General features: G+C 40.5%; 1 protein-coding gene across 5 annotated transcripts in view; it reads left to right on the top strand.

Annotated features, from left to right (window-relative positions):
- adamtsl3 (ADAMTS-like 3) overlaps positions 1-17,695 on the top strand; it is a 723,872-nt gene that overhangs the window by 591,359 nt on the left and 114,818 nt on the right. For all 5 annotated transcript variants that reach the window (XR_010969700.1, XR_010969699.1, XM_068017734.1 and 2 more), the window contains exons 20-21: positions 2,106-2,259; positions 3,682-4,798. Coding sequence is in view for 3 of the 5 variants with exons in the window: in XM_068017734.1 (XP_067873835.1) it covers positions 2,106-2,259; positions 3,682-4,798 (1,271 nt within the window). In the remaining 2 variants the exon portion in view is untranslated. The remainder of the gene's footprint in view (positions 1-2,105; positions 2,260-3,681; positions 4,799-17,695) is intronic.

Below are 17,695 nucleotides of genomic sequence, written 5' to 3'. Positions count from 1 at the left end.
TTGAAATCAATGAAGTTTGGCTAAAACAGGGGTGATAGGGGAGCAGAGCTTTATGTAGCTGGCAGAGAATTGGATGTGGTGGGACCTGTGAGGAAACCATTGGAGACGTGAACCCTGAAGGTGATTGAGGCATTGAAGAGTGTTTTGGCAGTGCAAGTGAGGTGAATACAAAAGTGAGTGATGTTTTCTAGGTGGAAATAGGCGGTCTTGGTGATGGAAGGGATATATCAGCTCAAAGTAAAATACCACAGTGAGGTTGCGTCCAATTGGATGCAGTCTGAGTGAGCAGCCAGGAGAAAACCCAGAAGGATGGCTTTAATCTTGCCATTTTCAAAGTGGAGAAACTTCTAGTTCATTCATGATGTAATGCCAGACAATCAGCCCAACAGCACAGTAGTGGCCATGGAGGCAAGAATAATGGCAGAAAAGCTGAGCTGGCATCATCAGGATAGAGGTGTACAAGATTATGACTGGCTTATATAAGGTAGACAAGGAGAAACTATTCCCATTAGCTGATGTTATAAGGACTTGGGGACACAGATTTAAGGTTTTGGGAAAGAAATACAGGGGGATTGTGAGGAAGAGCTTTTTTACACTAAGTGGTAATGATGTGGAGCTCACTGCCTACGAGGGTGGTAGAAGTGGTGGCGATCAGTGATTTCAAAAGGAAATTGGATGGGCACATAAGGCAAATAAGCTTGCAGGACTACAGGGATGGAGCGGGGGAATGGGACTGACTGAATCTCTCTAGAGAGGGATGGCAAGAACTCGATGGGCCAAATGGCTTCCTTCTGTACCATAAGGACTCTGACATATAGAAGTTGGTTCCACACCAACAGCTGATGTTGCCAAGAGCCAATATTGAGATAAGAAATAAAAGAATATCACATTCCTTCAGAGAGACTCTATATCAGAGATATACAACCTGTGGATTTAAAGCCAACGAGCCCTGGTAATCTTGCCCTTGAATCCTGACCCTACCCTGGAAAGGACTGATCTTAGCACCACTGCCTCACAAAATCATCAATCTTAACACCAAGATCTCATGTTGTTCTCAGCAATTTGAGACAAATGCAAATTCATGGTAAATTGGAATAACATTTTTGAGGCTTCATGCTATGTATGTTTGGTCCCCACAAAGACAAAAGCTTAGACTCCCCTTCCCTAAGTTACGATGTAAGGACTGAAGGAGAAGTCATTGCAGGAGATATGCTAGTTATATTGAGACAGTTAGGAATAGAAGTAAGACAGGGTTCTGGAATAGAGATGGACCATGGAGGTAAAACAATGGAGGAGGAAGGAGGGGGTCAGCTGTGTTAACTGTTATAGAAAGATTGAGGCAGATGAGAAGGAGTAACATACCACTGTTGAGTCACAAAGAATGTCATTGCTGACTTTGATCAAAGTTGGTCTCAGTGCTATCGGCAGGTTGAAAATTGAATTGAAAGAATTCCATCATGGAATCTTGGAAGAGGTAAGTGCACAGCTGGTTGGTGCCAACATATTCAAGGACCTTTGACCTTCAAGATGTTGGTTTGGGAGGATGATTAAGGGTTTTTCAGGAGAGGTGATCATTGCAGTTGTGAAGAACTGGGGAACAGTGTGTGAAGGAAGGAATCTCTTGGCAAAGTCAAGGAAACCAAGATGGTCAGAAATCAGGACAAGAGAAAACTGAGGGCATATAGAATCATAGAATGGTTACAGCACAGAAGGAGGCCATTCAGCCTGTCATGTCTGTGCCGGCTATGGACATAGAGTGAGACATGCGGAAGAGATGGACCTCCTGAGGGATCAGGAGAAAATACATCTGGTCATAGCTGGAGTCAGAAGAGGACTGATGTAAACTGAGGTGGAGGAGGCTTTGGCAACAAGACAAATAATCTTATTACTGAGATGCAAAAATCTATGAGCTCCTTTCACAAGTTCAGCAATTCAAAATAATTATGAAGTGGATAACTGTTTCAGTTGAACTAATCTGTTCATATATTAATTAACCCAGATTTAGTTGTGTGTAATTTAAGTACTCTTCTAAAGACTGCTGGCAGTAGAAAGTTAGATGAGTGATAGTTCAGTAGAAACAGTTTTTATATCATCATTTGTTTCAGTGTTCTGTAAGCTGCGGTGAAGGAATCCAGAGCAGAGAATGGGTCTGTCGCAGACTCACAACAGCTGGCCAACTGGTCACAGTAAACCGTGCATTATGCAATGACCTCTCCAATCCACCAGTGATGCAGGCCTGCAGAATGCCTGCCTGTAAAAGTAAGTGACTTATTTTAATACTTGACCCCCATTGCGCCCCCCCCTCCAAGAGTTATCTATACCCAAATCTATATCTTGTGCTAATTGTAGACGAAACAGGCAACAAATAAATAAAGCAGCAGAAATAACTGATACCGAGACTGTTATGTTCTAGCCCACAGTAAGGTACTGGTATTTTTAGGCCGTGGTAATACAGTGCTTACATTCACATTTACGAAAATGTTCTTTTCATTAAGTAAAATAGATTTGTGTTGCTTGACAATTATTTTCCTGGAAGATTACCAGCTTTCATGTGCCAAACGTCTGCAAGCTCCAACGCTTGAAGCAGGTCCAATAGATTTTAAAGAGCTATTGCTTACATTTAAAAAAAAAACACATGAATAACTTCATATGTGTGGATTCCAGAAATACATATTTGATACTTTCCAACTTTTTCATGTATCCTGTGCTTATCAAGATGATCATTTTCAATCCTGGGAAATACATTATTCTCTTTTTTTTTTCTCACCCAGTACAGTGCATTGTCGAATCAGCTTTAACATAGGCTCAGTCCACACTGGAATTTCCACTGCACTACCCCAACAGTACCCACATTTTTTTGACATGTTTTCAGTGTAGCAAATTTAGCCTGTTATTTTTTTTTAAAAGCAACTTAAGTAAACACTTACACTCACTTATGCTTTTTAACCTGAGTCCAGAACAAGCACATGGATAATTCTATGTGCTTTATTTCCCTAAAGAAATTAATTGCCTTGCAGACAGAAACTGATACACTTCATGATAAAGACACCAATACTGTGCTACCATCTGAGAGAAACTTAGTGTTTGGTCCTATCTCCAACTCACATTCCCTTTTGCATGTCCTTACCCAGGAGAGAGGGATTGGTGAATTTTCCATCTAGTACATCCGTTTTTCTTATTTTTTTCCCATTGTTATGGCTTCTGTAGCTAAACGTGTGGTCAGATAATCTACTGCCAACTTTTCACAGATTCCACACTGTTGGTCATCCTTAAGGAGTCACAGAAAAGTGGCTTTGGTCATCAGATTTAGCATCAACCTACTGCATCTAACACAGTGATTGTTATTGCCAAGTAAATTGAACAAAGGTTTTGGAAAGGGGTGAAAGGACGAGGTCTCTTAATAAAAGGAATAAATCATTAATAATGCACCTTCATTTTTTGCTACTCTTCTTTTGAAGGTATATAATTTTAATAACCTTTGTGGGGATATGGGGGAAAGCGGGAACAGGTTACTGAGTTGAATAATCAGCCATGATCATAATGAATGGCAGAGCAGGCTCGAAGGGCCGAATGGTCTACTCCTGCTCCTATTTTCTATGTTTCTATGTTTTACTTAAATATTAGCAGAAGCTGTTTCCTATTTTGGACAATTTTGTTAACATTTATTTGTGTATTTTCTAGAGCTTCGAAAGAATGCAAAAACAAAGATTCCACAAAAGCAAGCTAATCGTGACCCTCAAATTCTCAGCATCCACAGAGTCTATATTCAAACCAGACAAGAAAAACGTATTCACTTTAGTATAGGTGGACGAGCCTATTTGCTTCCAAAAACCTCCATTGTGATTAGATGCCCTGTAAGAAGATTCCAGAAATCATTGATCAGGTGGGAAAAAGATGGATACCATCTACAAAATACAAAACAAATTGGAATCACTAAATCAGGATCGCTGAAAATTCACAGCCTTGAAGCGAGGGATATCGGCGTGTACAGTTGCATTGCGGGTCCTACTCAAGACACCTTTGTCCTCAAGTTGATTGGCAATGATAATAGGTTAGTTGAACCACCCACTTTCACTAAAACTAAGACACGACAAAGTACTGGGCCAGAGAAAATGAGTCACAATGAATCTAACAGACTGGAAGATAAATGGACTCAAATGCGCAAGATGTGGCAAAGTTGGAGCAAAAAAAATGAGTTCTATGTGGATGATAGCCAAACATATGATCATGTTTTCCTGCGCCTACTTGGAAATCATTTGGTTTCGAAAGGAAAGACTAATTTTGCAGAGTTGTATGATTCTCAAGAGCTTTATGATAAACATCTTGAAAGTTCTATTTTCCAAGGAGCCTATAGTATGGATACTGTACAGTTTGAAGCAATCTTACGAAATATAAGTTTATGGATTGAGTCTGGTGAACTACCTGAAGATTTTGCTTCACAGCTCATGTATCAATTAGCAGCTGAAGTGGCTAGACCACAACCAACTGTAGAGAAATGGAAGGTGCCTCTTGATGATAATGCATCAAACTCAAAATTATTAGATAAAGCTCCTAACACATCAGAAATTTATGTCAATAAAGACATACGTCAACAGAGGGAGAAACAAAAACCTCCTATTATTTTGAGAAAGAAACAGGGTCCTGTGCTGCCACAAAGAAATGTCAGTATAGCAATTGGAACCCTGGCATATCTGGCAGATAATACTGACAGCATAACATTAGTTTGTGAAGCTGTTGGAGTCCCTGAGCCAGAAGTTACTTGGACAAAGGATGGTGCACCAGTGAAATTTAATAAAAGGTATGGCGAGTGTATGTCACTCCTTATACATTAATATCAATGAAAGCTTTATTTCAATAAGTGAACTTGTGTTAACTTAGCATTTTTTACATATTCATCCTTTGCATCAATGACTTTGTACTCTACTGCATGTCAGAGCTGTCAGTAAACCAATCAAAGGGCATTTGTTTGAACAATTTCTACGCTCTATGTCTTTCATTTTAAAACCTATAGATCTTTTCTGACAGGCAAGAATATGCCTTTTTTAACTGATGGAAACCACATTCTGTAAAATCAGATATTTATTTAAAGGAGAACCTATAATGTAAATGTTGAGACAGATATTTCAATATTTGATTTTACAACATTGATTCTAATAAGTTGTACCCAACATCTATAAGCTTCAGTAAACAATGCAATGTTGAGCATTGGATCCATCAGCAAGAGATCAATGATATCCTCCTCTCCTAAAACTTTATGCCAGGATCTGTTTAGATCAAGCATCATGTTATCCCTTGTGTGTGTACTTGCAAAGCCATTGTCATCTTTCAATGTGTGGAGCCATTCAGCCCACGAGTAAGAGAGGAAGCTTGGAATGTTTTGAGCAAAGATTGAATTTGCTGCCATTGATCTGCAGTAACAAATGGTTTTTGCTAAGAAAATGCAGGTGTAATGGATCATCATTGTTAGTTGTACATTTGAAGGCAGCAAACTGTTGATCATTTTCTAGATTTGTGTATTTTTTCTATTGACATCAGTAGAGCTAGAGCAAAGGATATTACAGCTTGAATTTAGGATGTGATGTGGAATGCAGGACAGGATTGAGGATGCCAAAAGATATTAAGAGTCTAGTCCGACTAGGATCAGCTGGTTTTCTATGAGAAACATTTTACATCTCGTGCATATTGCCAAGTCTCATTAGAAAACCTGCTGCATACAAGTTCAGTCTGAGGTTTAATACTTAGCAGTCTGCCAATGTAAGACTTTCTGCATTAGATTATTTTCCTTTGCACATGATTCTGAAGTTTGAGAGATTTCAGTGGGTGCATCAGAGCAGCTATAAAACTTTTTTGGAAGTCTTCAAACTTTTTTTACTTTATAATTTGTGTTGATATAAAAAGATGTTTCTTCACTTGTACATGCAGTTTTGTCCTAGATAAATCCAGTATTGGGTCTAGCCTTTGCTCTGTGACCTCCGCCGACATTTGGTTTGTATAATACTGTGGCTCAGTAAACAGGGGGAGGAGCAACTGCAGGGTATAGGTAAACATTCCTCATCCCATCAATTTGGGGATGCTCCAGACCCCTTGAACCTCCTTTTCTCCTATCTGAGTCGGCTGCATTGTCTTATGTACATGAGGAAGAAGCATTAGAATGAGGTTAAGGCACCTGTTCTATTAGTTATTGACAGCTGTGTCCCAATGGCAGAACTCTTGTCTGAATCAGAAGGTTGTGGGTTCAAATCCCATTCCAGGTATTTGAACTCAAAACATAGGCTGCCATTCGAGTACCATACTGAGGGAGTGCTGCACTCTCGGAGGTGCCGTTTTTCAGATGAGATATTAAACCAAGATCCCATCTGCCTCTCAGGAGGATGTAAAAGATTTTGGGGCACTATTTTGAAGAAAAGCTGTAATTTTCTCCCTAATGTCCTGGCCAATATTTATCCCTCAACCAATAACTTAAAACAGATTGTCTGGTCATTATCAGATTGCGGTTTGTGGGAAGTTGCTGTATAAAATTGGCTGTCATACTTTCTCCATTACAACAGTAACTGCAATTCAAAAAGTACTACATTGGCTGTGTTTGTGATATTCTGATGTTGTGAAAGGTGCTATATGAATGCAAGTCTTTCATTCTTTGGTTCTTTACTGTAGATTCACTTTTTAGCAGAACTGTTAGGTTGTGCATTTGCCATTCAGTAAGCTGTAAATGTGAAGTGACATTTCAGTATAGTTCAAATTACAGGTGCCTTTTCCAACCTGCAATTGGTGAGGTGAACAAAAATGTTGTTTTTTCAGTGTGTTTTATTTTAATGTAATGTTTATGATAAGCAACTCTATCGATGGCAGGGGTGATGCCAAGTTAAATATCTCCTGAAGAGAGGATTCTGGTTGAGAGTTGTCACACTTTAACAGTTGGACATTAAATTTCTGAGCTGGTAGTGGACAATAGAATTTGGTTCAACCTGGATCTCTCAATGTACTTTATCATAGTGAGGGAACTCACTGATAAGAAAACAAGGAGTTTGAGAAACTAGCATTTCAAATGTTCCCTTGAAAAGTTATGCTTCATCTGAACCAAAGATGCATTAAATCATTATTTCCAATATTAGCTTTTTATTTTGTGTATATGTGGCTGAATGCAATTAATGGAGTTATTTTGAAAGCAATTATGCAATGGGCAATTTATCCAAAAGTAAATTTATAAATATTTGAGTAGCAATAGAACAAGAGGTAGAAACATACCCTACAAAGTAAGGGCAATGAGGTTGTTCAAGATAATTTGTTTGAATTCTTGCATTGTTTGTTCCAGGACTTTCCATTACCATAAACGACACTGCCCATAATTATTAATGACAATTACTAGATCAGATCTTGTTCATATGTAGCAGTGCACCTTTAGTGTGGTTTGGGGTCGTCACGGAGGGAACAGTGATGAAATATGAAATGAACTGGAGGAATTATTAAATAAAAGTCAGTTGTTGAATTGACTACAAAAAAGGACACATTTGAGGCACAGACAAGATGGAGTAGAAGTCAGGTGACCCCCTCCTGTACTGTCAATAAACATGTTTGTCTGTTGAAGACAAAACCCATTATCCATATCTGAATTAGCTTTGAGGAAAATACATTGAAATTGAAAACAGCCCATTCCAAGCAAAGAACTCCTATCTGCAGGAATGGAGCTAACAAAGACTTACAGACAGATTGTCTCCACAGCCAAGATTAAGATAACAGGTGTGTAATTGCTCCACTTTAGCAGAATGGACTATATTCAAGCACCATCATGTAACCATGGTTCCCAAATCTTGAAGCAATGTATGAACCACCGCCGGGGAGAGATTCCCTTAATCGCCTAACCAAAACTCCAACCTGACAAGTTTCTACCTCAAAAGGTGTCTCTCTGGAGAGAGGAAGAACAGTGAGAGAAATCCTTTTCCAGCCAGAACAGCTGTGAGACAGTTCCAGCTAAGCAGGAGCCCTGCTAATAACATCTTTTAAAGACTGCAGCAGAAAAATTGCAAGGTGACTTGGGAACTCCCCATCGCAAAAGTGAACCAGAATATCCACCATTGCCTGTGGATTGAGGCTTAACCACAAGGAGCCTGTGATACTTCATCCTTTTCAAGACATAAACATTCAGGCCTCCACCGCTGAAAGATTTCCACCTGAAAAACGTCTAAGGCTTTTTAAAACAACAAACTCTTTTGCAACAATTGGATTCTAATTGCATGCTACCCTCTACTCTCTATCATGTGTGTGTGTGTGTGTGTGTGTGTGTGTGTGAAGTTGTGAGCATTTTTTGGTTGCTGTGCATAAAATAAATATTTATTTTTTAAAAACTTTTTTTAAAACACTACCTGCGGTCAGTTGAGAGGTGAAAAGTGAAAATCACTCACACCACTTCCCACCTGTCCATAACAGGGTGTTTGCCACACTTCCATGACAACAATTTGCCCATCACAACAATACAGCAAAATTACTGAAACTTTGGCCTGGATTTTACAGTAGTAATGACAGCGAAACTGTCAGCATTAATCATCATTCCTTCATGAAACTGACAGCAGCTACTAGAGATCACTCATACACAGTTAAAGATGAAAAGCCAGAAGTTGCTGTCAGTGATTCCTTGATTCTCCATAGGGTGCATTGCTGAAGGCCCCACAGATAGAAATCATCTGAAATCACTTGAACTTACGTGAACTTCCACTTTTACACTATTAATCACACTCTAAAAACCCTTGGAAAAAGTTACACCTTGTTGAATGAGGTGTGACTTGGGATTTCAACAGTATACTAAGTCATAATTACGGTTGAACAGCCTCTCTGGCCCTGAAAATCTTATTTCACATTTGTGAAATGTCAAATTTCACCACTATGATAAGAAATTCCATGGATTTTTAAAGTAATAAAAATAATTTTTAAAGTTTGTTTATATTTCAGCTTCAACCTTAATCCCATGTGTGTTCAAATCTTTATTTCCTCACTATAAATTAATTAAAAAGTGCATTATAATCAATGCTTTTTAGTTTCTGGTTTTCTATCTGTGAGAATACTTTAATGAGATTGGTGCTTTAACCTACTTGCTGACATCACTATTGCTGGACACCAAAACTCACCTATAACTGATGGTAGAATGAAATCAATGTCGAGAAAGGTGAAATCCACACTACAGAGATGACTAGATCTTTTTGGGCAGCTTTTATCGAGGTCAATAGTGAATACCGTTACTTTGCTGCTCACTGTAAAATCCAAGCCAATATGTAACGCATGATCGATACTAAAAATATTGTGCTGCTTCCTAATTCTGGAAGATCCAGGGCTCTTAGATATAATGGGCTGGATTTTAAGAGCGAGCTTAAGAAATGGCAGCCCACCTGCGTGGGCCGCATGCCAAAGAGCTGTTGTAATCTCAAGTGCGGTGGCTCATTTAAGTAGCTGGGGCTGCCTGCCTCCCCATCCCCAATACTGCGGAAGGGTCGGCTTATCTGGCCCCAGCAATGGTGTCTCCTTCCTGTGTGCAGGCACTTGCACCATTTTTAAAGGGCAACCAGCCCTGCCAACTTAAATTTTTAAAGTCCTATACCCCTCAAAATTAAATAAATACATTTCTAACACCCCTTTCTCACACCACCAATAACAATTATAATAACTATTTGCCCCTCCCCCCCAAAAAACACTTACCTTTTACATCTGACCTTTTCCCCTAAAATTGCACAAAGTTTAAGGTTCAACCCTTCCCACCATCCTCGACACCCATTACGTTTGTTTGACCCCATCTCTTCCCCCTGCTCCACTGCACTGACAAACTTATCCCCTCCCTCCTCCCCACCAGTATGGTGCCGCATTTCACCGGACGGGGTTCCGAAGGCGCGGGACTGCCGACTGGCACAAGATCACTGCGTGCCCTCAAGATTGCAGGTAAGTTTATGTAAATTTATTAATTTGTATATTTAAATTACGGTCCCATCGTCCAGCAGCGGAGGAGCTGTCACGGAGTCTTGCCACCCCCAGGAGGATCAGGCTGGGCCCTCACAGCATCGAGGTCTGTGGCGGGCCTCATCCGGAGCCATCTTTAGGCATCCCCCGCCACGGAACCCATCGGCTGGGGGAGAACAAAATCCAGCCTAATATTTGTAATACTACATACCTACCACTTTACAATATTTAAGATAGCTTAATCAAGATGATGTATTTTGGAATAAATATTGAGGCAATATAAATTAACTGGTGCAATTTAAAGAGGATGCAGGAACAAAGAAACTTGGAGTTCACATACACAACTCTTTGAAGGTGGCAGGGCAAGTTGATATGGTTGTTAGAAAATACACAGAATCCTAGGCTTTAAAAATAGATGCATAGCGTACAAAAGCAAAGAAGTTATGCTTAACCTTTATAAATTACTGGTTATAATTCAGCTGAAGTCTTGTCCAATTCTAGGCACCACTCTTTAGGAAGGATATCAAGGCCTTGGTGAGGGCGCAGAGAAGATTTGTCAGAATGATACCAAGGAGGAAGTACTTCCGTTATGTGGAGGGATAAGAGTAGCTGAGATTGTTCTGCTTGGATCAGAGTAGGTGAAGGGGTGATTTAATAGATGTGTTCAAAATTATGAGGAGTGTTGATAGAATAGATAGTGAGAAACTGTTCTAATTGACATCAGGTTCAGTAACCAAAGGGCAAGATTTAAGGTAATTGTCAAAACAGGAGATCTTTTGAATATACAACAAGTTGTTATGATCTGGAATGCACTGCCTGAAAGGGTGATGGAAGGGTGATTTCAAAAGGGAATTGGACAAATACTTGAAGGAGAAAACTTAGAGGGTAGGGGGGTAAAAGCAGGACAGTGGGATTAACTGAAATAACAGGCATGAAGGACCAAATAGACCCCTCCTGTGCTGCACAATTCTATGGTTCTATGCTGTTCTTCCCTCAAAACCTTTTCTCAGTTATTTACATGATGTTTGCTTATTTCTCTGCCACTAAAGCTAGATTTTCATTATCAGGATAATCTGCTGTTTCCCCTCAGCCCTCACTCACCTGTTTAGATAATGATGAAAGGATATTTTTCTCTTTCCTGCACTGGATTTATAATTTGTGCTGAAGCTGTGACTGGAGGACCTGTTGAAATTTATAGTGCAGGAGGAGGGCCTTTGCGACATCGTGACTTTGCCAATGCATTCCAATGCTATTCTTACTGCCCTCACTCACAACAGCATTGCATCTTCCTCTGTTTCACTTCCTTAGCTCGTGGAGAGCTGTACCAGAAACGTTCACTCTGCCGAGTCTGTGCTGCAAATATTTTGAACCTGTAGTCAAGTGTCATGGTCTTACGTAGCTGCTTAACTATCAAAATGCCTCAGGTACCCTTCCATTCTCACCCTCAGAGACATTAAAAAAAACTCATCCTAAACAACACTGTTAACTCAGAACTATTTAATAGCTTACACTGTGTACAGTGCCAAGAAAGTTATTAAAATCATGGAATCATAAAAACTTACAGCATAGAAGGAGACCATTCGGCCTGTCCTGTCTCTGCTGGCTCTCTGAAAGAGCACTTGTGTTTTGTTCCACATCCCTGCTTTTTGTCCACAACCCTGTAAATTCCTCATCTTTGTACAGGTTCAGCTCCCTTTTAAAATCAGTGATGGAGTCAACTTTCACAACCTTTTTCAGGTAAAATTTTCAGGTCCCAACAACTGAGTGGTAAAATAATTCTCATTCCCCCCTGCCATCCCAGCCCTGTAGATCTCTTGCCAATGATTTTGAATCTGTGATCTCTAGTTATTGACCCATTCATGAGAGAGGATAATTTTTGTCTCTCAATTCTTATCAAAACATCTTACTATCTTGAAAACCTTTATTAGTTCACCTCTTAACCTTTTCTGTTCCAACCTTTCTTCATAACTGAAGTCTCTCATCCCTGGTAACATCCTGGTATGTCTCCTCTATACCCTTCCTAAGGCCTTTACATTTTTCCTGAAGTTTCCTGCCCAGAATTCTCTACAAGACTCCAGCTAAGGCCTACCCAGTAATTTATAAAGTTCCAGCACGACCTCTTTGTCGATATTTGTTACACCTCTTGGACCTCATAATTGCTTGTAAATTTTCTGCCCACTTTTCTTGTGATGGGGTTACTACGGTACTCTGGGTATTCTAGCTTCAAGGAAGAGAGAGCTACAACTCTCATGATGCAATTCTCACTCACATGCCCAAAATATATCCATAGTAGCTGGAAATTTGTCAGCATCCTAGATCCAAGTGAAATTTCCAACTCAAGCCACAGCCTTCAGTCAGAAGGGCAGCTTCCAGTAAAAAGTGCTTTGTGGGCAGGTTTTGTGACTTTTTTTCACAATTGTGCAACCTTTTTATGTGTTGCTCTCAGACATGTTATTTCCAACTCTGTACACTGGCCTGAGTGAATGTTGGTTCAGCACAGCATGAATAAATTATTGGAGCAATTCAGTTCAATTTGTGGTATGGACTAGTTCCAGATTACTGGTGCTTGTTGACTGGAAGCTCCCTTCCCCAAATCGTGAATGGATCAGGTTTTTGATGGGCTGTAACATTCTTGTGTGGAGCAGTAGGCAAGGGAGGATGGGGGTTGAGGGATGTTCAGGTTGTTCAAACACCAACCAAACTTTTTTTTTAATCAGACCATATCTTCTTTCAAATAAACGTGTTCAAGGTCATCTGATCAAACACAGGAACATTGGGTATTCCTCCAGAGCCTTCAGTTCAGCAATTCAGTCCGTGAAAACTTGTGCTATTACTTGTTCAGTGGGATATTGAGATGAATAATAAAGTTATTGATGGACTCGTGACGTGTAACCACTGCATGATAATTATGCTATAGACTTTTTGTCTGACATGACTGTTTGATTTTTCATTTCATTTGGTTTACTCGAACTGATAGATTAATGTTTCTAATTGAAGCTTATTGTGAAATTCTTCCTTGAAGAGTAGACCTTTTGAAGTAGTTCTGTTAGGCCTGGCATCTTCATATCCACTCTCCCAAAAAAGTCCTGCCCACACTGCTGTACCTACTGTGCAAATATATTTATGACAGCTGGGTTAACAAAAGGTACTAGTGATTGAGCAAATTGTAATTTTTCATCCTTTGGAATTGCGATGAACCTGAGGTGACAGAAGTTCAGACTAATGTCTTTGAAAATGTGGCAATGTAGACGTGAGATAGAAGCAGCATTTTGAATTATATAAATGGATGTATTATTTAAAGAAGTTCTTGCATTTATGTAGCACATTACAAGTCCTGAGCATTTTTCAGCCAATTATTTACCTTTAGAAGTGTCATTTACTGTTCATTTTGTCGACGTGTGCAGCAACCAACTTGTACACGCAAGATCTTGCAAACGTCACATTAAATAAATGAGATATGAATCTATTTGTGTGCAAATATTGAGGCTGAATGTTGGTCTGCACACTGGGAGAACTCCTTGTTCTTCTTTAAAAACGTGCCGTGGAATCTTTTACACCACTTCAACAGACAAGCACAGCCTCAATTTTACAACTAATCCAAAAGACGACAACTCTGACAGTGCTGCACACAGTACTGTGCTTCAGCATTAATATTGATTGTGCTCAAAAGCTGGAATTGGACTTGAAGTAGAAGCTTCTGAATCAGAGGCGAGAGCAATTATCTGCTCATCAAAACACTTTACCATGAGAATTGCAAATGTTAGACCCTTGTTCAAAAAAAGGGTGTATGGATGAGCCCAGCAACTATCGGCCAGTCAGTTTAACCTCAATGGTGAGAAAGCTTTTAGAAACGTTAATCCGGGACAAAATTAACAGTCACTTGGACAAATGTGGTTTAATTAGGGAAAGCATCATGAATTTTTGCTTGAGCTTTTTTGATGAGGTAACAGAGAGGGTTGGTGAGGGTAATGTGGTATACATGGTCTTCCAAAAGGTATTTGATAAAGTGCGACATAACAGGCTTGTCAGCAAAGTTAAAGCCCTTGAATAAAAGGAACAGTGGCAGGATGGATTTGGTTAGCTGAGTGACAGGAAACAGAAGCTGTTTTTTAAAACTAGAAGAAGTTATATAGTAAGGATTCCTAGGGGTCAGTTCTAGGGCCACTGCTTTTCTTGATCTATATTAATGACAGACTTGGGTGTGCAGGGCATAATTTCAAAATTGTAGATGACACAAAATTTGGAAGTATTGTGAACTGTGAGGACGAAAGTGATAAACTTCAAGAGGACATAGACTGGTTGATGGAAAGGGCAGACAAGTAGCAAATAAAATTTAATGCAGAGAAGTGTGGTGGTACATTTTGGAAGGAAGAATGAGAAAAGGCAAAATAAACTAAAGGATACAATTCTAAAGGGGGTGCAGCAACAGAGCAACCTGGAGGTATATGTACACAAATCATTGAAGGTGGCAGGACAGATTGAGAAAATGGTTAATAAGCCATATGGGATCCCGGGCTTTTTAAATAGGGGCATAGAGTACAAAAGCAAGGAAATTATGGTGAACCTTTATAAAACACTGGTTTAGCCTCAACTCAAGTATTATGTCTAATTCTGAGCACTGCACTTTAGGAAGGATGTGATGGCATTAGAGAGGGTGCAGAAAATATTTACGAGAGTGGTTCCAGGGATAAGGGACTTTAGTTACATGGATAGATTGGAGAAGCTGGGGTTGTTCCCCTTAGAACAGAGAAGGTTTACAGGTGATTTGATAGAGGTGTTCAAAATCATGAGGGGTCTGGACAGAGTAAATTTGGAGAAACTTCCCATTGGCGGAAGAGTTGAGAACCAGAGGACACTGATTTAAGGTGAATGGCAAAAGACTGAAAGGCAACATGAGAAAAAACCTTTTTACGCAGTGTGTGGTTAGTATCTGGAATGTACTGCTTGAGAGTGTGATGGAGGTAGATTCAATCATGGCTTTCAGAAGAGAATTAGATAATTATCTGGAGAGCGAAATGTTGCAGGGCTACAGGGAAAAGGCAGAGGAGTGGGACTAGCTGAGTTGCTCTTGCAGAGAGATAGCATGGACACAGTGGGCCGAATGGCCTCTTCTGTGCTGCAGCCATTCAATGATTGTGTAACAGTTTCAATTCAACAACCATTGGAAACAATCGTTCACTATTTATTCTCAAAGCCTTTCATAATTTTAAAATCCTCTATTAGATCCAGGACTAAGAGGATTCTGTAAGGACAAGCATGAGGAGAGGAGACTGAATGATGGTCTGATCAAGGTGATCAAAATGATGAAGGGATTTTATAGAGTAAATACAGAGGAACTATTTCCTCAGGAACGAGGGGGCATTATCTTAAAATTAGACCTCGGCCATTCAGGAGGGAAATCAGGAAGCACTATTTCATGCAAAAGGTAGAGGAAATCTGGAACTGTCTCTTCAAAAGTCTGTGGATGCTGGGGGACAATTGGAGCATTCAAGACTGACATCAATCGACTATGGTTAGCTTAGGTCATCAAGGGATATGGAGCAAAGGCAGCTAAATGAAGCTGAGATACAAATCAGCCATGATTTAATTAAGTGGCAGAGTAAGATTGAGGGACTGAATGGACTATTCCTGTTTCTATGTTCCTGTGTAGATTCACCACTCCAGCCACCATGTGTGATCCTGTGAAAAAAAACACTTTTTCAAGCCTTTCTTTGAAACTATAAGTATTAGTACAATTTTTAGATACAGCTCATTTAATGGAGTACCTAGAACTGAACACAATCCTGTATTATAAGCTATTGATTTCCTGTAGACTTGCTGAATATTATGGGGTCATTGTAGTGAGCACGCACTGTTGGCAGGAACCTCGCCAGTCTCAAGCATGTATCAAAAAAAAAAGTCAGTGCATGCTGTACTAATTGTTGCGATGATTCCACTCCCCCAGTGTCAGCTCGGAACATTATCCTTGATGTGCACTGTTTTGGATGGTGGTTCCTATTCAGAAATTTGTCAAATGTAAACTGTAATAGTGAATGAATGTGTTATAAGGCACTTGCTGCTATCCACCCCCCAACCCCTGGACTTCGTCCCTTCCCATTACGGGGTCCACATTGAGGAGCTGGCCAACTCAGGTGAACAGAATGGCTTGAAGGTACTGGAATGCCCTCTAGTGGCCATTGTGGATTAATTCACCACTGTTTCTCCTTCATCCACGGCAACATTTAACAATTCTTTTGAGTGGCTTTCCCATCCTTTTCAACCTGGAAGGTTATTTTAATCTTATCTGCAGTTATCTTCATCTCTCTTTGCTCCGGAAATTTTGTTTTCTTCCAGTTAATGACTTCTTGCACCCTAAATCTATTTCAGTGCGAAGCTCATGGGCAATGAAATGTGCCTCCTTAGCCCGGTTACTCAGCGCTATGAGTGCTGTTTTGACTCTAAAATGGTGCATGTGCGCGCTTCTGGTGTTAGACACACCGGATGCTATTTTGGGGAGAGCATTAGCATGCTCACAGGGAGTGTCTGCCTAAAGTACGTTGAGTGGGCAGATCATGATGTCAGTCAGCAACAGGAAGGACCCCTGCCCCCCATCCCCCCATCCCCACCACCAACACTATTTACAGGGATCATCAACTACTTTCAGGTTAGTTGCTGATTGATTTCTACCAGCTTTTGCGATTGTAGAAATGTTTGGTGGTTCCCAGAGGTGTTTAAAATTGTTAAAGTCTACAGGGAATGGTGTGGCACGTGCTGAAGGACTTTGTCCTGACTTTAAAGATTCTGCATGTACCATCTGCTTCCAAGCATGGGTTCAGTAGTATGCATTCTCCTTGGATTATAGCAATACAGGGAGAACAAGCAGAGGCGACACAGAGAAGGACAAGCTGCTGGAAGAGAGGAGAGGGGAGGAGGAGGAGGAGGAGGAGATGGGCTCTCAGCAGGGGGCCATATCCATCCAGGGTGTTCAGAAAGCAATTGTCCCACCTGAAGCTCGGCGAGAACCAGTGTGTCAGACGTCACTGCATGCCAAATCTGAGATGAGTGGCAACCGAGAGAGTTTCTATTCCCTCAACATCCAGCTGGTGTGCGACCATACGCAGCATATCATGCATGTCAATGCCTGGTATCCTGGCAGCAGTCATGATGCCTTCATTCAGAAGCAGTCCACTGTGCTGTCTGCATTTCAGCCACTATGACAAACCAGAAGCGGGCTACTGGGCAACAGGGGCTATCCTTTGATGACGTGGCTCATGAATCCAGTGCACAACCCACGCACACGTGGGCAGCATGTATGTAACAAAAGCCCTGCTGCCACGCAAAATGTGATAGAGCAGACCATTGGGATGCTTAAACAATGCTTCCACCGCCATGGCTGCTCTGGAACAGCCCTGCAGTACACGATAGAGTGAGTGTCAAGAAGTACAATGTATATTAATGACTTAGACAAAGAGACCGAGAGTCTTGTATCCAGGTTTGCTGAATGGTGGGAATGTAAACTGTGAGGAGGATGCAAAGAATCTGCAAAGCGGTACGGGGAGATTAAGTGAATGGGCGACAAGAAGTGTTTGGTGGTTCCAATAGTTTTTTTAATTTGTGAAAGTCTACTGGGAGTGTTGTGGCATTTGCTGATGGAGGATAATGTGAGGAAGTGTGAGGTTATTCATTTTGATAATAAGAATGGAAAAACAGAATATTTTTTGAAAGGTGTGAAACTTTTAAATGCCGATGTTCAGAGAGGCTTGGGCGGACGTGTTCA

The sequence above is a fragment of the Heterodontus francisci genome, chromosome 38 (assembly GCF_036365525.1).
Source record: "Heterodontus francisci isolate sHetFra1 chromosome 38, sHetFra1.hap1, whole genome shotgun sequence".
Taxonomy (NCBI): domain Eukaryota; kingdom Metazoa; phylum Chordata; class Chondrichthyes; order Heterodontiformes; family Heterodontidae; genus Heterodontus; species Heterodontus francisci.
This window is presented reverse-complemented; position numbering and strand designations above follow the sequence as displayed.